This window comes from Triturus cristatus, chromosome 3_2 (assembly GCF_964204655.1).
Source record: "Triturus cristatus chromosome 3_2, aTriCri1.1, whole genome shotgun sequence".
Classification (NCBI taxonomy): domain Eukaryota; kingdom Metazoa; phylum Chordata; class Amphibia; order Caudata; family Salamandridae; genus Triturus; species Triturus cristatus.
In genome coordinates this window covers 326,418,799-326,441,386 of record NC_140584.1, presented here as the reverse complement: position 1 = coordinate 326,441,386, position 22,588 = coordinate 326,418,799, and the positions used below count along the sequence as shown (strand labels likewise).

Here is a 22,588-nt window from a genome sequence, read left to right as displayed (position 1 = left end):
AAACACTTAAGGTGTTGTCCCATACATAATTCTCTGAATTAAAGAAGAGAAATCTTCTTGTCCCAAAATGTCTGATAATAGAGCTGCCGGAAAACCAAAACGAAGCTGTATAAAGAAGTGTTGTAGGATGTGTATATGTAGCATCATTTTAGTACTTCTATTATGGTTAGTATTAACAGTGGCCATTCCTTATATGATAGTTACCAACAAACAGAACAATACTTATACACATGAGAAAGTGGCTAACCTTAAAAGTGATAGAGTGGACTTAGAAACACCAGATGAGTCAGATTTACACCACACTGTGAACAAAAATAATGCTGATTTAAATGTTTTTGCAAACCTATTAGTACATTATGTAGAAACTATGGAAGTTAGTGACTGTTATGTTTGTATGAAACTGCCAACGTCAGTAGCAGAAGGGGTAACTTATCACTTACTTTTGACATATGGTATTTCATGTAGTGTGTTAGCTAGTTTATTTTACAGAACTGGAAAACTACAATATTACTATTCTAATGTAGATGTAATCTTTTCAGAGGTTCCTATGAGAAAAAGCATGAACCCCATCCTTAGCTCTAGAGACTCACAAGTTATGGGTGAATATTTTCTAACAATGAAAACAATAGAGATAGCTGATGCACATGATTGCATTGCAACATGTAAATTACATGAAGAAGAAAATATATTTTGAATTTAGCTGAACAAAGGAGACAGGATTTCCAAAGAAGGGCCTCTGAACCAAAACCTCAGATACCTAAATGGGGTGAGAAAGAGGATCTTTTGGCAACAGGCAAGACTCATGCTGCTATGAACCTGGATTTTGAGAAGAAAAGGAAAATCTGTCTCGATAGGTTAAAAACAGAATATGATAATGCATGTATTGGTTCCAGTGTATGGGAACATAATTTCTTAGTAATTGGGGGATGGGGACTAAAAGGAAGAACAGATCCAGTTTTTCCTGTAATTTATTATATATGTGGAGACAAAGCCTACTTTAGGCTGCCTGATCATTGCTAAGTGAGTTTCTATTTCGGAATAGTATCCCCTAAAGTTTATCATGTTAAGAGAATCACTGGAAGCAATGAAGATAATAAAGGACTAACACGCTACAAAAGGGCTAGTTCTTCAGAAATAGTAGGTGATATCTTTGGAGCATTGATACCTTCAGTGGGAGTTCAACTGAATTCTCAAAAAATTTGTCAATTATCTACAGTAGTTGATCGGTTATCAACTGACACTGCTGGAGGATTCTTGTTAATACATACAGAATTAGTTGCTGTCAGATCTATGGTTTTGCAAAATCAACTTGCCCTTGATATCCTATTAGCAAAAGAGGGTGGAGTCTGTACAATGTTGAAAGCGCAACTTTGTTGCACTTATATTCCTGAACAAAAACAAAAATAAAAGGCATTGTTATTTGCAATGTCAATAGCTCAAACTCACGTAAATACGAGACCTATTGCATTGCAAATACTTGTTTAAGCAGGGGTTGGTGTTTAAAAAACCCTCACTTTGTAGTCATGGAAAGAAACATAAAGGGGCACATGCATCAACAATGCCATTAGCGATTCCTTATTAGCGAAAAATAAGGAATCGCTAATAAGGAATAGCAAAAGGCTATGCATGTAGGAATCGCTATTCAAATAGCGATTCCTTAACTTTCCTTAATTGCTACTAGCAAATTGCGAGTAGCAATTAAGGAATGCCATCCCAATCATTCCTATGGGCCTCCAGGCCCATAGGAATGAATTGGAGATTGCATGAGCAAATAGCGAGTACCAGTAGGTTCTCGCAAATTGCTCATGCAATTTCAAGGGTGCAAGGGTGTCAACATGACACACTATTGCACCCCTGAAATTGATATGTGCACATATGTTGCACACACAAATGCTCTAAGGGCATGTGTGTGCGCAACATGAAACTTTGAAAAATGCACAAAAGTGCATTTTTCAAACTTTTAGCAAATTACCATGCAGTTCATCTTCATGGTAATTTGCTCCCCCTATTAGCGAATTCGCTAATTTTTTAACTTTCATGCATTGCATTTAAGGAATCCCAAATTGAGATTCCTTAAATTAAGGAATCTCAATTTGGGATTCCTTAAATGCTATCGCTATTTAAGGAATCGCTATTTAAGGATTCCTTAAATAGCGATTTTTGCTTTTGGGTTGATGCATTGGGATTGGGTATTTTTAACTCAATACCGGGAGCTATTAGCGAATCGGTATTTTACCGACTGGATTTTGGCTTGATGCATGAGGCTGAAAGTGAATTATGTGACAGTCTTAGGGAGCGTGAAATGAAAGGTTGTAGGATATCATTTTTTTGTAAGACAGAACAAAAGATAGATTCCTGAAAATGAACTGTACACATTCAACAGTTAGAAATACACAAATTAAGATCTTTTTTCTAGTTCTGAAGTGTGACAGAAACAAAAAAAATTAATAGGACCAAAAGAAAATCAAGATCCTTTACTTGGTGATGAACAAATGATAAATATTCACTGAAATCAAATTTTCACACAGGAAACATATATGTCTGTCCAACGTTAGTGGCCATTTCAATGGAAAATGTACTGTCTGTAAATGACAGTGCACTACCACACCATGCCTTAGTTACACTGAAAAATCGCCTGCCTCATGTCCAAAGTTTGTCGTTCTAAAAATTGGGTTGTGTTTCTAAAATGTTTGTGAAACATTGCTTTAAGCGGTTTGGATGTATCTTTCTGTTTACTTGGAAGTGGGTCTGTTTAGGATGCTAATATGAACCACTGTGCCTTGTGACTCCCCTGCTCCTGTTGCCGGCCGCAGCTAACATGCAAATTCTTTGCACAAAGTGGCTTTAACAAAGCCAAACAGGTCGGTCTGATAATTAGACATGCAAGTCAGATCTATCGGCTTTGCCAATGCTTGTTATTTTTTTTTGGGGGGGGGGACTATTTGACAGGCCTTGCAAGTCGGGATGTTCTAAATCAGGGGTACTCACAAACTTTCTCTCAGGGGCCAAATTTACAGTGTGGTTTGTGGCCGAGGGCCGCACTGGTGGGGGCGGGGTCAGTGGCAGAGGGGGCGGGGCTAGAGCAAAAAAACACTGTGTCCATGAGGTTGAATACAGGCCCCTGCAGTGGACGCCTTCGTCCACTGAGCCACCAAACCTGGCATACGCACATCTCCCACTCTCTCTCTCTCTCTCTGTCTGTCTCTCCCTGCCTGTCTCCCTCTCTCCCTCCGTCTCCCTCTCTCCCTCCGTCTCCCTCGCTCCCTCCGTCTCCCTCCTTCCGTCTCCCTCTCCCTCCCTGCCTCCCTCTGTCTCCCTCTCCCTCCCTCTCCCCGTCTCCCTCCCTCTTCCTCCCTCCGTCTCCCTCCCTCCGTCCCCCTCTCTCCCTCCCTCCGTCTCCCTCCCTCCCTCTCCCTCCATTTCTCTTCCTCCCTCCATCTCCTTCTCCCTCCCTCCGTCTCCCTCCCTCCCTCTTCCTCCCTCTGTCTCCCTCCCTCTCCCTCCCTCTCCCTCCCTCTCCCTCCCTTCGTCTCCCCATCGCCCTCCCTCTCCCTCCCTCCTTCTCCCTCTCCCTCCCTCCTTCTCCCTCCCCCTTCCTCCGTCTCCCTCTCTCCCTCCCTCTGTCTCCCTCTCCCTGTCTCCCTCTCCCTCCCTCCCTCCCTCCGTCCCCCTCTCTCCCTCCATCCCTCTCCATCTCTCCCTCCCTATGTCTCCCTCTGTCTCCCTCCCTTTCTCCCACCCTCCCTGTCTCCCCGCCTCCCTCCCTCTCCCTCCATCCGTCTCCCTGTCTCCCTCAATCCGTCTCCCCCCTCCCTCCATCTTACTTCCTCCGTCTCCCTCCCTCCGTCTCCCCTCCGTCTCCCTCCCTCCCTCTGTCTCCCCTCTCCCTCCGTCTCCGTCCCTCCATCTCTCTCTCCGTCTCCCTCCCTCCCTCCGTCTCCCTCCCTCTGTCTCCCTCCCTCCCTCTCCCTTCCCTCTGTCTCCCTCCCTCTCCCTCCCCCTCTCTCCGTCTGTCTCCCTCTCTCCATCTGCCTCTCTCCGTGCCTGTTCCTGTCTCTGCCTGCCTCTGCCTCTGCCTGCCTCCTGCCTTTATCTGTCAGTCTGTCCCTGTCTATCTATATCTCTCTCTGTCTCTGGGCCTCGGGCTGTGTCTACACGTCCTCGACACCAGCCCATAAACAGCCCCCCCACTCCCCCCTCTCCCTGTGTAATGTAAAAGCCAGCTCTCAGACCCTGCTGCCCTCCGTCACCACACCTGGCTCTCACTCCCTGCTGCCCCCGTCACCCTCTGCCATCTCACCCGGCTCTCACTCCTCGCTGGCTCACTCCCTGCTGCCCCCCCCTCACCTCACTGGGCACTCTCACCCTGCTGTCCTCTGTCACCTCACCCTGCATGTGTGGCAGCCCGGGCTGGGACAGCTTCCCGGGCTCACCGGAGAACTTCACGGGTCTTTAAAAGACCATTTACTTGCTAATGAGGCTTTGTTGTATTTCACCTCTTCTTAGCGCCCCTGCAACCATCAAAGCCTCGTTAACAAGCACAAGGTCTTTTAAAGACCTGTGAAGTGCTCTGGTGCGGGGAAGCTCTCTCATCCCGGACAGCCAAACACGACGGGGGCCTGTCTCCACTCTATCCTGGAATCTCCTGGCCCCCATAGAGCAGTCTCGCTCGGAGTCCGGCGGTGTTTGCTGACACACTTTGGAAAAAAATATAAAACCAAGGTACGATGTCTGCATGGTCCGCGGGCCGCCAAGGAAGGCTTGCCGGGCCGCTGGCGGCCCGCGGGCCGTACTATGGGTACCCCTGTTCTAAATAGACCTCTTTGGCTATGGTGGGAATCCAAAACTTACATGCACCTTTTACAAACTACAAAAAATGGGATTATGAATTTCATCTCCTTAACTCTTACAGGTACTTAGGGGTCTATTATAATGTCGGGCGGATCGCCACTGCCCGCATGGTGGTGGCGATCCGCCCGACATTATCTACCGCCCGCCTCCCATTTCCCCCGCCACATTATGATGGTGGGGTACTGCGGCGTATGGGAAGACCGGGCGGAAAAGGGTTGAATATGGTGGCGGTGTCTGCTAGACACCGCCATCCATATTACAATGCATGTGGGAAGCTGCCTTTCTGTGGTGAAAAGGCATGCGTTTTTCACAGTCGGGGTGCCGTTGTGGGCCCCCAGGATGTTGGAGAGGCAAATGGGGGGTTACCTATGAAACCCCACTGCATTTGCATGCACAACGTGGCAGGCACCGCGCGGTGCCTGCCACGTTGTGCATGCAAATGCACAAATGCCTTTTTAGCATTGTGGCGGGTGCTGCTGACAGCACCGCCCACCGTGATGTCCCATTTCAGGATGCGATGGCGGACGGACTTTGTCCGCCCGTCATCGTAATAGACCCCTTAGTGCTTCACACGGACACCTACTCAAAATTACTCCTTTCAGTTTTACAGAGGATCTGAGGTTTTATTGTTTGCTACTGGTTGTAGTAATATCAAGCACTATTTACAGGAGTGATCGTGTTACCCCACAGAAAAAGTGGTAGCACCTCTTAGACTGGCTGTAGTGGTAGTAGTTTGGGTTGTTAATATCACTACTGGTAATAGTTATGCTGCTTGTAATGTAAGTTACCAGCTTGCCACACAGACACAACAAGGTACCACTGGGTGCAGCATGAAGCCAAGCCTCTAGGTGGGACTGAGTAGGGTTGTCCTGAACTCAGAAGTGTTGCTGCACATGTAGGTGGAAGGAACCTGCTGTAGGGTCTCTATGCCCCTGCTAATGATAGGGTGAGAACAGGGGCAAATACCAGGGTCTACCTGCCCACAAGCATTTGTGCAGTATATAGAATGGGGGCTTGAGCCTGCTTGGCATGTTGGAGAATGACCCTCTAAGTCCCTTTGCATGTCATACACCTCCTTTGAAACTCCTTTACTGGCCAATGGAGTTTCACAAATGGTTTTTCCCATATAGGTACTTAGGTGGCTTTTCAGAGTCCCTCATTGCACTCAGCCATCTTTAGCTGTCTGTTAAGAGGTCCTCATAGACTTCAGCCACAAAGATATCCCTCGGTTACTTAAGAAGTCACCTGCCATTCTGAGACACTCTCATCCAACCCTCAGACTATCCTCATTCCAGAGCTGGTGCTCACTTAGGGGGATATTCTCAAGAACGTGTGATAACCACCACAAAAGTAGCGTAATGCAACTCTTCACATCGCAGGCCATCGCGGGAAAATAACAACATGTTAACATGGTATTCCCAAGCCGGTGGCACCATGCGAAAGTCCCACAACAATGCATCAAATGTCCGCGATAAAGTCAACGTGACGCCGCAAAAATGTGAAACAGCAACGCAAAAAAAGCTGCGATGATGCTAATAGTGATACAAAAAACAGCGAAATCCAGCGACAGGCCTGCAATTTCCACACGTCATGCGGGAAAACGCGACCTAAAAGTAGAGCACAAAAACGGTGAGATGACAATGTACGAGCACACCCCCACATCCGTGACGTAGAACAAATGACCATTGTCCCGTATCACATAGGCATCTCCTCACAGTCACAATGTAGATTGACATGCAGTCTGCATGTAAACTGCGCCAATGCAGACACATGCATGGAACACGCAGTGAAACCGCATCTCCACTTCGCATTGCAGAGGGACAAGCATCCCCTCCTGCACACAGACGTGTCATGACCATGAGCAAACAATCATGACAGCGTGGACGAATGTAGGTGCAGCGACTCCCGCTTACGTACATGTTGCACATGTTGTGGGAGTTGAGTCACAGAGGGAATCCCTGCATCAGGGTGGTACATAACTGACCCCACAAGGAGCCCTGTTGTTACCTGTAGGCCACATATGGCAGCCAAAATGGAATGACCCTGGACACATGTGAAACGCCGAAGAGTGGGAAACCCTACCAACTGTGACACACAGGACTGGCAGTACGAATACATGACACCCCAAACAGCCCCACTGCACAGAGGTGACACACCCACCATCCATGAACACATCAGAAAATCGCCATCAACACATGTTGCATCCACACCTGTCTAAGTGATGTGCCTGTATAGATGAGTGACATGCACTTAGTGAAGGTAAGTTTGTAATGCATTTATTTGCACATGCCGTGTCTGTGGTCATTCTGTACTGTCCCATGACTGCCAAGGACAGTCACAATGTGACGTGATCATCAGAAGAAATTTGTAATGATGTTGTCCCTGTGGGCTATTCCTGCTGCGGCTGCAGTGGGGCGTGGTCCACCTGCCTCATCCTCATCCTCATCGTCCGGTGCCTCTGGAACTGGTATCCATGGTGCCTTGCTGTGTACACATATGCTGTGCAACACACAACATGCAACAATCATCTTGCACACGATGTCTGGCCTGTACAGGAGCCGTCCACCTGTGACGTCCAGGCACCTGAAACGTGACTTCAATACGCCAAATGTGCATTCCACGATGCCCCTGGTGCGTTTGTGGGCCACATTGTACTGCCTCTGGGACTGTGTGTTCGGGGCATGGAGGGGTGTCATCATCCAAGCACAGAGTGCATATCCTTGGTCACCTGAGACAGTGCAGAGAGACATGAGTCAACAGTTGGTTCTGCATGATGTGTTTGGCAGGCTCACTGTGTCTTTGACGTGTGATATGTGTAACTGTGATTCCTGTATGACATGTACTGCTTGTTGCAAATGAGCAGCATCAATGTGTAGTACGTAGCTTCACTGCTGCTCCTCCCTCCCCCGAGCCTATTCATTAGTGTGCGCAGCGCAATTGCATCACCTGCACCCCTACGGCACACCATTGTCATGTCCGTCTGCGCATGTCCACAAGCCTGACAATGACACAGTGATGTTGTGCGCTGAAGGTGTGCGGCCACGTGCATGTAGGCCTATGGTAAGGACAGGGCGGACACTGATGTAGGGTACATGCCTGGCAGAACTCGCCCTGCGCTTGAGGGTAGACCTCTGACTCATACTGCGCAAATAGCAAAACGCACAACAGTTGGCATGTATGATCCCGGACCCTGTGTGGGCTTGCTCACCCTCATGCATGCCGAGGCCGCACGCCTTGGGCATGCTACATAGCAACATTGCACAATGCGTGACGGGTGGTGCAGACACCACACCAGAGACACACTCATCAGTTGCCTCTTTCTCAAGGCCTAATCTCAACCACGCCCAGAGCCATGTGTCGAAAGACCACATCCCACGCTGTAATGCCATACGCCGGTAAACTCATTTACACTCAGAGGGGGGTCCGACACAGTCACATGTCTAAGTTCTACACCACTGCCTGAGGTGACAAGGTTGCACACGCTGTGCACAGCACAATGTGATGTGGTATGGCTCGGGGCCCTCATGCATACTTAATGACCACACGGACACAATGAGACAAATTGTGGTACGGGCACATGTGCCCGGAACCTTTAATTGCCAGGGTCACACGTCTAGTGACGTCTGTGCTGGATGGGTGTTGGGTAGTGTAAGCAACCCCTCAGGGGTTGGTTGGTGCTGGCAACAACTACAACAGTGATCTGACAATCAGAAGTCCAAAGTACAAACAGCAAGGGTCCATGACTTGAGCTGCACAGAGTTAGTGGCCCAAGATGCACTGCGACCGGCACAGGCACACCCACACCCACAAGGGACGGTGACTTGTCGCGCACTGAGATAGGGCCACGAGAGCTGAGCGGGTCCTCGTTGATGTCCCAGGAGAATGTGGCAGAGTGTTACGGGGGACAGTGGAAGGTGTCCATCCAGGGCATGATGCAGAGGGCAGAAGCAAGCAGAAACAAGCATAATGGAGGAGATTAATGCTACAGTCTCCTTTATCCCACTATGTCAGTATCAGCTACATGATGAAGACAACCCCCAGGCCATGGACTCAGATGCCAACATAGTCCAACGGGGGAGTGCCCATGACTCCCGTGGCTCAGAGTCTGTGGCACCAGAGCTGGATGGGGATGCAGTCTGCGATGAGGCCTGTAAACTGATATCAACTCTGCAATTGACAAATCAAGAGTCAATATCAAATGTGTGTCTAATTCGACCGCAGTGTGTGCCGGTGGCAGCGTTCAGCGTGGGGCAGCCGCTGTGCAGCCAGCTCCTCCTGGATCTCTAACACATGGCGTTGGAATGGCATGTGGAGAAGTTTCCTGGTTGACGGAGGTGGAGGCACCAGAGCACGGTGGGTGTACAGTCTGCAACGATGCCGTGTCCTGGCTGGGACGGACTGGATAGGAATTGTCTGAGGCCTGCTGGACAGATGTGTAGGCCTAAGGTAGAAGTCCGCAAGGGCCCACAGACATGTGTGGTCGGACTGCTATGCACAGAGTTGGTGGCACCACATCGAAGGGAGTATAGGAATTTAAGCTCTGCCTTAAATATGTACTCTGCCATTGTGTAATCAAGACTCAGTTCCAAATGTGCAACCTAATTGTCTGCTGTGTATGCCGGTGGAGTGCGGCAACGGGAAAGGAGTACTGGGGGCCTTGCTTGCAGAGGCTATGATGGTCTGTGGCATCTGCCAAGGTCGCGGGCCTCAGGCGTGGAGCTAGCACAGGCACGTGGTGGGCATTCTTGGAGACACGCCGGGTTAGGAAGGTGAGCAGTGAGGCCTGGATGCGCAGGGGCGGACGAGACTGGTTCGAGGAGCAGCGGCCCGGGCTGCGGCAGGCGCATATGATCGCAGGCACTGCCGCACATGGCGTCAGCCTCATGGCAGGGTGAGAGGCACCGTCCTGGCAGACACGTTGCCCATTCCGGAAGAGAACCATGCCCAGGGCTACGTGCTTTTTATTCACACCCCTACACTAGCCTGTCGTACGCTAGGCAAGCCCCCTCTGCACACACTTACAGGGGGGACCTAACAAGCTATATTTCCATGATGTTTCCCACTGGCTGTGGTGACATGGTTGCATCCACTGTCCACAACACTACCAATACCAGCATTATATGTCGACATGGATATGTCTGTGGTCTGCATACTGGTTGTCCTTTTGAGGCTGTAGTGGGCAATGACATGCTCTGGTGTTAAGTCTGTGAGGCTGGTGCGTTTCCTGAAGGTCTGCTGTCTTTGTCTGCACTGCCTCTGTGGTGGTCCGGGGGGTGGTGAGGGTCCCGGTGGGGGTGGTGTTCCTGGGGGGGGGGTGGCGGTGGGTGTTGTTGTCCTGTTGGAGCTCCGAGCTGCATGATGAGTAGCTCCATGGCATCTGTTGTTCTTCAGGTGTGGCTCTGGGCTGGGCTCCCTTTATGCTGCCGGTTTTCGTAAGGCTTTGCACCAGGTCGGAGCAGGTGTTAATTTTCTGCAGCTAGCGCGCCTTTTCGCCTACTTTGGGATCTTATCGCCGATGTAGCTGGTCATTATGAATGTTGCGGAGTGGTGTTGTCGCGGCTTTTTGCCCGGGAATGCCTACTCTGCATCTCATTAGCGATAATTGCCGGTGTCATCTGTGGCAATGTTTTTTGAGGATGATATCGCCGGAAAACCTGGTGGTATCAGCTATTAGCACCAGCTTGTGAATGGGACGGTATATTTATCGCGACTTTGGCTGCACTAACGTGCCGGTAACTCAGCGAAAGCTCCTTGAGAATATGCCTCATAGTCTACTCCTTCGTCTCTGAGGCCATCAAACCCAGGTTCCTAGGCCACAGAATCCCCCCAGACGCTTTCAACTAGTCCTTAACTTGCCACAAATCAGTCTCTCTATGGCCACTGAAGCCTTTAGGTGCTTCCACTAACTCCAGGAGCTCATTTGAAAGTGCTTTGACGCCTCATGAGGGGTAGTAAGAGCTATATAAATGCAATTACAATACAATACAATTTGTTGACCTTAAAAATATATGAGACTCCTTAGCAACTCACCCCCCCACACACACACGCACCCCCACCCATGGATGGCGCAGCAAGGTACCTTAATGGCAGCTCATAGTGTACCTTTCACCAAAATCTACACTTTAAGCCTTGCCTTTGGGAAAGTGGCTTATACCTTTATAACCAACTTTGTGCCAAAATGTCCCTAAACACGTGTCCTATGTGTTCCTCATTAAGCTTGGTACTATAGTTTCATAAAGTTGCATTATTGACGTGTTTTGTGCACAGTGCTGCACGTAAGCCAGCAGGTTTTAGGTTTTAATTCTCATAAAATAGCTCAGTGGGTTCTTGCGGTCGGTGCAGGAAACGTGTTTACATCGCAGCTCACAAGTTCAGATCTTAGGAAATAGAAGAGAAATGCAATTTATGTAAAACGTGCATGTGACCTGCTTGGCATCAGGTTGAAAACCTGCGACGCTGAATCAAAACGCTATTTCTGAGGAAACTGGCAAAATGAATGCCACTGAGTAGGGGACGAATATTTAAAGATGGCAAAACAAGTAAAGTGTCATTATTACCTTATTGATGCTAATACATGTGTGCACATACTGCAGTGTATATTATTGGATATACTTGATATTTTTGTAATTTAGAACAAAGATATGATTTACGATAATTGCTCTTTCTTCCAAATCTTGTATTAGCATACCATATTTTTTTGGTTATTTTTAAATCATTTTTCACACTTAATAGATCTGGAATTATGTCATACGTTGGTTTATCTCTTGACCCACACGTAAAGTGGCCTTCCAAAGTCATCTCTGGAGCAACCCCCTCTGGGCACAGCATTGTTTGTGCAGCCACCCCTTAAGTACTGCTGGGGCTTGAGGCGAGGAGGGGGGTTGGGTGTCTCCTACAATTTTAAGATCACTTCTCTTTGTTTACACCAGTAAGAGCACAGGAATGTGCCCTCAGCCGCAGAATAAACAATTGGATCACTGCAAACATATAAGGAGGTCTTCCCTTTTGCAGGACCTAAAAAACGGAAAGTTTTGGGAGAGGCTTTACCGATTTGGGGCTGCATTTGAGGCATCACACCTAAAGTCTGTCACCTTCCCTATTTTCCTGGGTCACAGTACTGTCATGAAATACAATTTAACATGCGGAGGGCTTGCAGTACATTGGTGAGAGAGGGGACTGGGCCCTAGGTTGTGCTGCCCGCCCAATGGCCTTTTTTTGCCATGTTAACTGAGGTGATCGAGGAGGGAATGAGTTCAGCCGTGAATGAGTTTGGCCATGCTGCAGTGATAGCAGACGGCGCCATGTTTGGTAAACGTTCTCTCTAGTTCTCGCTTCCTCATTTATCATGGTCTGGAACATTACTGCCCTGGGGATGCTTGCATAAGATGGGGCACGGTGCGTTCCCTCACATATCCATTCTACCGCCCTCACCCGGCCTGTTCGGCATCTGCGTTTTTCAGTTGTAGGGCACTAAACTGTTTCCTGGTGGGAGACGGGACCAGATTCAGGGAATCTGGTGTGCGATTGCGTCCCATATAGCGCTTGGCACCTGACAGTGACATAGTACTGACAGCACCGCCAAAGTAAGATGACAGCACCACCCTCTTGCACACAGCACATCAGTGGTTCCTATGGACGGGAAGGGGCCTGCGCGGATTCACGCTATCAACCGTTTACGGGATCCTCTCGGCCTAAACCACGTGCACCAATGCTGAGGGGAAAAGGACAAGGCGATGGCAACCGCAGCGCGAAGCAGGAAATCAGCGGCTGAGCTGATGCCAGCGCCAGTCACGAAACAGAGGGCCCATTGTGCGAATGGAAAATAAGTGCTCACCGACTAATTGAAGGAGACAGTATAATGCCGCAAGTAAACAATCCAGTTCTGATGGGCGGTCCCAAAAGGAGACAGGGGGTAACAAGGAGGGTCTAAGAAGCCTTATTATCAATCAGAAGCCAGCGTTCACCATGGACGATGACGCCAGCCAATGAAAAAGTTGGGCGAAGCTGGCTTCCACCCCACTTCTAAAACATACCCTACTACAATATGCCTCGCAAAGCGACAGAGCATGCTCGCTGCAACGCTAGGCGAGACCTAAAAAACGCTATTTGGTGCAAGCAAGGGGCTGAAGGAGGTAGATAGCATGAAGATTTTACTTCTAGATTAATGCGTGCTTATTTCGTTGTATCTCCTATGACCAGCAGAGGGCAGCATAAAACTAAAATTTACAGCAAGATGCACTGTTCATTGAAGGAAAGCAATTAGTGGGGTTTATTATTAGATGCTGCCGTGCACATCACTGTGGAGTCCTAAATTGCATTGTTAGGGCGTAAATCTTTGAATTGCCATTCTACTGACAGACTATAAACTGTACACAAAAACACGAAAGGATTAGTGATGATTTGGTACCAATTAACCATCACTTAACAGATCATGAAAACAGCAGCGAATGATCTCCCAACGAAAATGGAATACGACACATGACTTAAACCATTACCTAGAGTGCAACACGTAAAACTAATGCAGATCCCACAAGATTCATCACAGGCAGCACCTAGGCTCGGATCAAGTTGAGCGGTGTGTCTATTTATTTACTTATACTGACTGTAATAACATTTAAATAATAAAAGGTGTGCAATAAAGACATGAAACAACAGAAAACGTATCAACAAGGATTGGAAAAAATCAGTAAGTCTCAAAACTATGCAAGAACTATTGGCTTCCAATCAGGCGGGCAACTAGAGCCACATTTCGGTGGGGGAGGGGGCTGAAAAACAATTCGGGGGGTGGGGGGTAATTCTTCCAGCCATAGGCAGAGTGGCTCTAAGAAGGGGTGAAAACACAAGTAAATGGTCTTTTAAAGATCTGTGAAGTACTCGGTGCGGCTGCAATTAGAAGGTCGCCAGCCCACGAAGCAGTCTCAGCCCGGGCTGACATACACGACGGGGGAGGGGGGGGGAGGGGGGGCTTAAGCTCGGTGAACCCAATGGGTGTTGCGCGCCTGCTTCCAATATCTCTTAGCCATGTTGTAGATTTAGCAAAACAGCGTTATGACACGGCCAGTACTGGCCATGCCATAGTGCATTTTGAAAGGCAGACCCAACCATAAAAGCTGCCCTGTTACTCATCGGTTAATGAGACCCGAGCCGCCTGTAAAAAACAAACCACATTTGGCTCTCATGGCAGCATGTCCATTCTTATTTTCTGTAAATGTATGTTATTATTTATTTATTTCCAGCTCTGTGGTCTGCCGACCACATGTCGTGGGCTGCGTGCCAGTCAACTCTATCTTGGTTTCCCATCCACTTATTACATTAAAAACACTTGCAATGGTACTTTAGAAGAACTGCATTCTGTGCCATTCCATAACAAAACAGGCACCAATGTAAAACAGAGACTTGTCTTAATAAACACTTCCACCTCCCACATTGCCTTTCCCAACTTGAAGCAAAGTTTTCTTCTCTCAGCTCAAACAGTTACTTGTAGCATAAACATGTAATTCTAAAGTAAAGAATGGGGATGGGGCTAGGAGTGACGTACTCTACCCCACCTGTTATGCTGTGGACTGTGGTGGCCAAAGGTATACTATTTCGATAGACCTATCTCCTTCGCATTCCCCAGCTTGTCTGGATATCTAACAATACACAGGCGCACAGTTGCTGTGTGGTTATTTAGGCATAAGCACACTTAAATAGCTGGATGCTAGGACACCTTGATCAGGATTTTGCTCTTTAAAGTGGCCCTGCGAGGACAGAAAAGCGCCTACTTGGACCCTAGTGCCATTACATTAGCTTTTAATGACTAGGACAAGACTCCTGGCTTATTTCAAAATAAGTCATACGTAAGATACACCGAGCTCTAGTCTAGATTTCAATTGCATATGAACAGTAAATTAGTAAATATGTAGAAAGCATCTGGCATTACTATAATCACTGCACGTCAAATGAACTCTGACTTCAATTGTTGTTGTCCACGTCTTCTGCTGAGTCTCTGTTCATACTCTGTAATGAAGCAACAGATTCTTCTTGAGGAAAGTGACATCTCTCTGGTGGGCAATGAAAACATGTACTTTATGGTCTAGTGTTTCTTTTTATCATGTAGGATATTCCATGGCGTAGGAAATGATCACAGACTGAAGTTGCTTTTTGACACCGAGGATGGCTTTACAGGCATCTTTCACATACAGTGTGAACTATGGGAATAGAAATACAGAGAATCCTGGGTAGTCTCAGTCTCATGTTTCTTGTGCCACGCCTAATGCCACAGGAGGGCCCCTGTAATTCACTAATTGGGCTACTATGGGCCTTTGAGGTGCGCCCAGTTTGGTCTGGGAGCTGATGATGGTGTACTCACTTTTCAATATTGTAGACAAGATGTTGGCTATGCCAATCGAGTCTAGGGGGAGTCATTCTAATAAATGGTTCCATACTTGTTGATCCTGGATTTCTGGGTCTTTAGAAAGGCTGCTTTGGGATTTGTTTTATCTTGCTTTGTGATGAGTGCAACACCTTAATTTTGTCTGGACACATTTTGATTTGCAGCTGTTAGAGTCAAAATGCATAAAAAGGGAAACTGTAACTTACTGGCATGCAGATATGTGGTTTTATTGCATGTGCACTCCGCAATCCCTTCAATGTCAGTGCACACCTCATCATCCGCACACGCAGGCTCACAAATCAGCACATCTGGAATAAAAGAAAGCAACAAATCAAACATTCGGATCTGTGGATCTTAGGGCAGCTTAATGCCAACACTGCCTAACAAACCAGAACATTCCCTGCGTGAAGGTTATGCGACCCTCCTCGCGCGTTTCTCAGGAGGGCCTCCCTGCTTTGAATGGAACAGCGCCAGCCTCTCTCTGCAGGGCTATCTTGCGTACAAAGTGCCAGCACTTTAACAGTGGCTGCCATGCCTAGAATGAGGCAGTGAAAACACAAGCATTTCACCAGCAGGACCATTATATCTTTAATATCTGATACAGCGAGGATCTAGCTCAGAGAAGCAGCGAGGCGCTCGTCAGTAAGCATTTCGGTTGCAGCAGAAATATCTCAAACACGAGGCACTGTACACACAACATTATGGGGTTTGGGATTCACTTCAGACCAGATTCAAAAACCAGGATGTAAGGGAAAAGGGCAGCACATCATGCTGTTGAATTTTTACACTACACATAATTGCATTGCATGTGTGTACATAGAATTTGCATAATTACTGTTGTAGCCAGGAGGAGATAAATGTGTTTGCCAGCATTTCTTAGATGACAGCAGTGCTGTTACAGTTTGGATTGCACAGTATCATTACCATCTTTTGCCTGCATGGCTGCCATGCCATTCATGACCCTTCTTCTTTATTTAATCTTTATTCGGCTGTATATCGCCATAAAGGACAGAAGCAATACAGAGCATTTAAATGATTATAAAACAAATAACTCCATCAACCTCAACATAATTTATAAAATAAATAATCCAATAACCTCTGAAACGGAAATGCACCACATGGCAAGTTCTTTCTTTTCTTTCCCTGATAAGTGAACTGAGTGTGATCAAGACCTGTCCACGATGCTTTAATCTAGTGAGCACGTATGAACTTTACTTCTCTATATGTATAGTGTCTCGTCTTTCAGACCCATGTACATTCTACTGTTCCCGAGTTGGGTCACAGCGGAAAACTCGCGGCCTCTTTTTAGGTGTCTCCTATTCAGAAACATTGTAAGGCATTGACAAAGTGGGAAATTGCCCAGGGCCCCATGGTAAAGCTAGTCGGACATTCGAAATTCTTACCATACTGTTTTCCATAAATAACACAGCTTTTCAAATTTGACGGCCCTGGATGCTTAACAGAAACTTAGGGCTACTAAGGATTCTCGCACTCGATCAAAGTGACACAAACCAGTGCAAACTCTTGCACGGGTAAGTGATGCCATCAGCTGAGCACAAATAACACTTTGCGCTGCTTTATGCCACATTATGCCACTTTGCATCAAGGGAGCCTCACTTTGGTGTAACCTGGACGGGTTAGCATAAGAGCCCATCTTTTTGGAGGCAAGCATGATTAACTAAGAGAGACAGACCAAGCTTAGCATTAAATAAATAATGCCTCACTGAAGCAGGTGCTAACATGGGGACATATTTTTATTTCGGCACACGTTGCTTGTGTGCTGCACTGTACAGCACATGTGCAATATGTGTCATGTTTAACAATTTTTTTAGGCATAGAATTTCGGACTGAAAGAGTATGCTTTTCTATTACAAATTCTATAGGCTACACAGCACACACTCACCTCTGCACCATAGTGCAAAGGTTGTGTGTGATGCTACACAGCCTGTTTGTGCCTCAGTCCAGGGGCGGTGTGCAGCAGCAAGCCATTTTTAAGAACTATGACTCTGTGCTGCTCTCTCACTCTTGCTCTGCTCAGTGCAGCAACTTTAGATGCTGCACAATCTGCCTGTTAACGTGCATGGCTGGCCTGCCCAGCTTTGACACTCACACACTCAGACAGTTGGTGGCAATTGAAAAATAATCTTTCTGTGTCATTCATCTCTCCATACTTCACCTCACATCTTCAATCTTAATCCTCTCTCTTAACCTCTGTGATCTTTCATCCTTTCTCTCTATTCCTTTGTCTACCTCACCTCTCTCTAAATATACCCCTTAGATCTCACTGCACTTCATCCTCTTTTAGCTCTCTCATATGACCTTGCCCCTCTCTCCGTCACATTTTATGACTACTTCTATAACAATCATTCTCAATCCCTTCTCCTTCCCTTAATTCACTCGCTAACACATCCTTCTCTCTGTACCTCACTGCACTTTTTCCATCTGACCTCCGTGAAGCGCCAACACTTCTCCCACAAACTTATCTCGATCTTTATGTCACTGCTCTATCTTTCTCTCCATATATCTATTACTTTACCTTTTTCTATCTCTCCTACAGCCTTTTCTCTACCTCAACACTCCCCCTCACCTCTCTATCGCATTTATTTCACTATTTATGTCACATCTTCATCACTACCTCGCCTCTCTCTACCTCAGAGGTTTCTCTGTCCCTCCCTAACTTCTCAATTGGCCTTACTTTTAGTTCACAACCTCTCCTTTCCTTTCAATCGTGTCTTTCTCTTGTTCTACCGTTGCTTCCACCACTCTACGGGGCATATAATCAAGGACATGCAATATTTATCGCAAATCGCACTTAGTGCGATTCACATTATCGCCGTGTTAGTGACGTATTATCAACGTTTTGCTAACAGGCGATGTAATACCAGCGAATAACCGAAACAGCGCGTGAAATCCAGCAAAGATTTCACAGCGTTAAGGAGAGGCTTGATGATAGGGGAGTGTGGACCTAACATGGCAATCCACCTCCCATTATCAGTATGCCTAAGTCATTTTAAAAGCAGGCGTTACATACCTGCGATAACCGCGGTTAGCGCGGTTATTTTCATCGATTTGCGGGTCTGCTACACGGCTTGCTAATATCGCAAAGCCGTGTTAGCGTGGATTTTCCATGTTGTTTAGCTAGGGAATCCCTACTTTGCATGTCATTAGTGATATTGATAGTTGACATGCAGAGTCGCAAGGAAACAGGCGCTAACGCTCGTTAGCGTGTCCTTGCAATTAGGGTGATGAATAGATCGCTGCTTTTTCGGTGCTGTGTGCCGAAAAAGTGGCGATGTTTCCCTTAATAATATGCCCCTACATATCTTATTCCATTCTGGCTACTTCATTTTGTCCACCTCTACCCCTTTTTTCTTCATCATTAAATATGCTGCCTCTCTCTCACACTTAAACACATATCTCCCTGTGAACCTCCTTCTACATTTCAACTCACCGCCTCACCTGAAATATCTCACTCACCCACTTTCTTTTTAGTTATATCTACTTAACCTTCTCTTCTTCTTTTTCTATTGCACAGCTTTCTCTCTCTGTATAAACCTTACTGTTCTGCCCCAATCTCACATGTGTCTCAACCTCAACTTCCTCTTTTTGATTAAAACTGCATTTGCCTTTCTACCCTTCATCCCTCTTGCTGCTTTTCTCTCTTCGTCACCACTCTTTGCATGACCCTTTTTTCTATACTTCTTCCCGTTTTGCTGCCTCTTTTTTCTTGCATCTTTGTTTTTCCTCTAGTCACTCTTTATGTCTTTCTCTCACTGCCTTTACCTCCCTCTAAATCACATCTTTTTGTACATTACCTCGCTCTCTAACTTATCACTTGGAGTACTGTACACCTCTGTCAATCTACATTTCCTTTTCCCTATCTCTATTCCTTTCTAACGAGCTCCAAAGCCTTACCTATTCTCCGCCACTCTTTCTCTACGTACATCGTCCTCTTTATAGTTCTCCTTATCTCTCCTTCTGGTTACCTCACCATTCTCTATTCACTTTACCACTCATATTCGGCAACTGAAGTTCAATTTCAAACGATGTGTGCAAATGTCGTTTTTTAATGTTGCACACATGTCCACTAAACATCTAACAATTCACCTTTTAATGTGTTTTTTCAACAATGGGAGTAATAAGATAGGCACTGAATTCCATATAACATGTTCTTGTTGCTAATAACAGAATGTAGATCCAAACCTGTTTTATCAATGCAAGTTCAAGTTTCTTTTGGTACTATTGGGCTGGTTGACACCAGGCAGCTTGGGCTTTTGGCTGCTTTGGCATGCCCCGTATATGAGGGTATAACATGAAATGTAATATTGTTTAGCATCATGAGGGCTTGAATGAGCGAAAAGGAGTAATACATTCAAAGCTGCTTCAAACAGGGGCCCCAAAATATATCTTGGCCAGGGCCGCACAGATCCTTATGATGTCCCTGGTATTATTTAGGAAAAACACTCTGATGCCATGTACATTTAATTTCTAGCTTAACATTGTTTAGACCAATTGTTGCCTGGGATGTTTTTTGCCATGATATCATTAGGCGACATTACAGTAAAATATGCCAAAATACACATGATTACTCAAAATGAATCTTGCACTTAAAAAATTAACTGACCTGTCCATTTGGGTAGGAATTCAACTTTAGAATCTACTTTCCAGTTGATTTCCAATTGCTTGCATTCAAATCACTACCACTCGCATTTTGATTTTGATTTTTATGCAAAAAAATTTACCAGTCTTCTCAGGTAAATATACCTTCCTGAAATGCCACTCGCATTCAATATTTACCTGAATGGTATATCGTGCTTTAAAATCTCTCAACAAAATTAGGTGATGTGGGGGGCGTGGCCTAGCTGCGAGGCAAGATGGACGTGTAGTGCCTCGGCTCCGCTGATAACCTCCTCCCGATTCACTATCCTGTAACTAATCCTGACATCTCGCACTGCACCTGACTGTGCCGCGACAGGAGGAAACTACCCCGGCTTGTTGATGCCCGGTGCTGCCGCTGATTCGAGGTTGCGGGTCCCGTCGTCTTAGGCCCGGGGGTGTTCCTGCGGCCGGGGACTAAAGTGAGGCTGACGTAGGCACGCCGCGGTTACTGGGCGGCTGCGGACTGCCGGAAGCTGCCGGAAGCTGCCGGAGCAGCGTTGGAGAGACGCCTGGGCCAATATCTCTGCCGGAAGGTGGGGGGTGCACGCCACGTCGATCCTCGGTGCTGTCCCCCCCCCACCCCCACAGCGCACCGGAGGCACTCTGGAGGCGGCCCGAGTGCTTGGGAGGCGTTCGCTGCCCTCTCCCCACCCCCCCCACGTCTGGAAGCCTCTCCGGATCTGCCGGCTGTGGACTGCGGAGGTGCGGGGCCCCGACCCGTGACGTGAGCCTGCTGGTGGTCACCGAGGTGGAGTGTTCCACGAGGGCGGACGGCGGTGAGCTCAGAAATCAGGTACGGCGCGGGGACGCGGCAGCGGAGGACCTCGGGCTGGGACGCTCCGGCCTGTGCTGCCTCGCTGCCGGAGTGCTTGGGTGCCCCACATCCGGAAAAATTAGCAACGAGACTTTTGCCCTTGGCATTGAGGAGGGCCTTACGCTTGAAAGTTGGGTGGCACAGCCCCCTGGGGACATTGGTATTTTGGCAGGCGGTGACTCCCCTTTGCGCCTGCCCCTCGCACTACGAGTGAATAACGGCTGAGAGGTGGGCAAGCTTCGGAAGGCTGGTCACTCCCTTACTGGGCCCCCGCATGTGTGTGCAACTTGAGCCCTCCTTGGTCGGGGATGGTTCGCAGCGGACTCGATTGCCCAGCGGGGAGTGCGGTATACTGAGAGGCGCCATCTTGCACCACAACGCTCCGGTGCTGAGCGCGGGGTGCCCCCTTTGGAGCGGTATCTGACACGATAGCGGGATTCTGGCCTCCCTCTGTTTTAAAAATGCCCTTACCACCTCCACTGGACTAGCAGGGGGCTCCATGATGTCTAGCGCTAAGGGAGCCAGGGCATCCCAACAAAGAAAATTGGATCGGTACACCTGTACGAAGACCGACCTACCTGATAAGAGGGTAATGTAATGTAATGTAAAGTGGATTTATAAAGCGCGATTGCTGCCCGAAGGCGTCCAAGCGCTACTTGAAGAGTGGAATGAGGGGCAGCCGGGACATGGTGCAGGGTGAGGTGCCCCAGCATGGCGCGGAGCAGGCCCCATCTGAGCCCACGATGAAAGACCTCATGGCAGCCATCACTGGCGTTCGTACATCCGTGGACGCTCTCTCCTCTGAGATGACACTGATCAGGGCCGACTTCGCTAAGTGTAGGGAGAAGGTGCAGCAGCTTGAGCTCACCACAGCAGGACTACTGGGCGATACCTCCCAGCTCCAAACTGAAGTCGCAGAGCTTCAGGCCTTCTGTAAAAAGACAGAGGACAAGCTCGACGATTATGAGGGAAGGATGAGGCGCAACAACGTGCGCGTCTTAGGGGTGCCTGAAAAAATGGAGGGCCCTGCCGTCGACCTTTTCATCGAGAACTTGATCACGACCAAGTTACAACCAAAAAGCCTCTCCAAACTCTTTGTCGTTGAGAGGGCGCATAGGGTGCCGGGGGGCTGCCCGAGGCCCGGGGCCCCGCCTCGCCCAATACTGGCCCGCCTTCTAAATTATCGAGACAGAGACATTATCCTCCAGACGGCCAGGGTCGCCCCCCCGCTCCGCCTGGATAATGCCACCATTACTTTTTTCCCTGACTTTACTCGCGGGGTACAGATGCGTAGGCGCACGTTCCAGGATGTTAAGAAAAGATTACGAGCCAACGACCTAAAATACGCCATGCTCTTCCCTGCGCGGCTGCGTGTGGAAGCGGAGGGGAAAACGTATTTCTTCGACCATCCGGAGGTCGCGTCGGAGTGGCTAGACGCCCGGGGGGATCTCCGAAGAGATGCCACATCGGACAGCTGAGCTGCAGAGGGTAGCAGCATTGAAACGCCTGTGCGATATTGGTGTCACGGACTCCTGCTGTGGGCGGCGTCTCCTTGGGGGGCAACGCGGCGGCGCCTGGTGCGGGACCGGGTGCCTATTTCAGACACTGCCTGACATTGTTCGGTCTGTCCTTCTTGAACAATGCTTGAGATGTACTTACACTTGGGAGTGAGGATCGGAGAACTGTTACTGCCTTCCCCCCACGTTTTTCCTTTAGCTGGTTTCTTTCTTTTTCTTCCTTTTCTGATGGGCGACAGGCACTCTGCAGCTTTGGTTTGTATGGGCAGTTTGAGGCCCAGATTGCAGGGAAGCAGGGAGGGGGGGAGTTGGGAGGGATTGTGGTTTCTTTTGGTTGTTATTATTGTTTATATGATCGACGGCATGGGATCT

General features: G+C 48.0%; 1 protein-coding gene across 1 annotated transcript in view; it reads right to left on the bottom strand.

Annotated features, from left to right (window-relative positions):
- The window catches only part of LOC146857286 (uromodulin-like), a 231,127-nt gene extending 210,062 nt beyond the window's left edge, over positions 1 to 21,065 (bottom strand). The window contains exons 1-2 of the mRNA XM_085647030.1: positions 20,963 to 21,065; positions 15,433 to 15,534 (exon numbers count right to left, since the gene is read on the bottom strand). Coding sequence (XP_085503156.1) covers positions 15,433 to 15,534; positions 20,963 to 21,065 — 205 coding nt within the window. The remainder of the gene's footprint in view (positions 1 to 15,432; positions 15,535 to 20,962) is intronic.
- Positions 21,066 to 22,588: the final 1,523 nt, after the last annotated feature.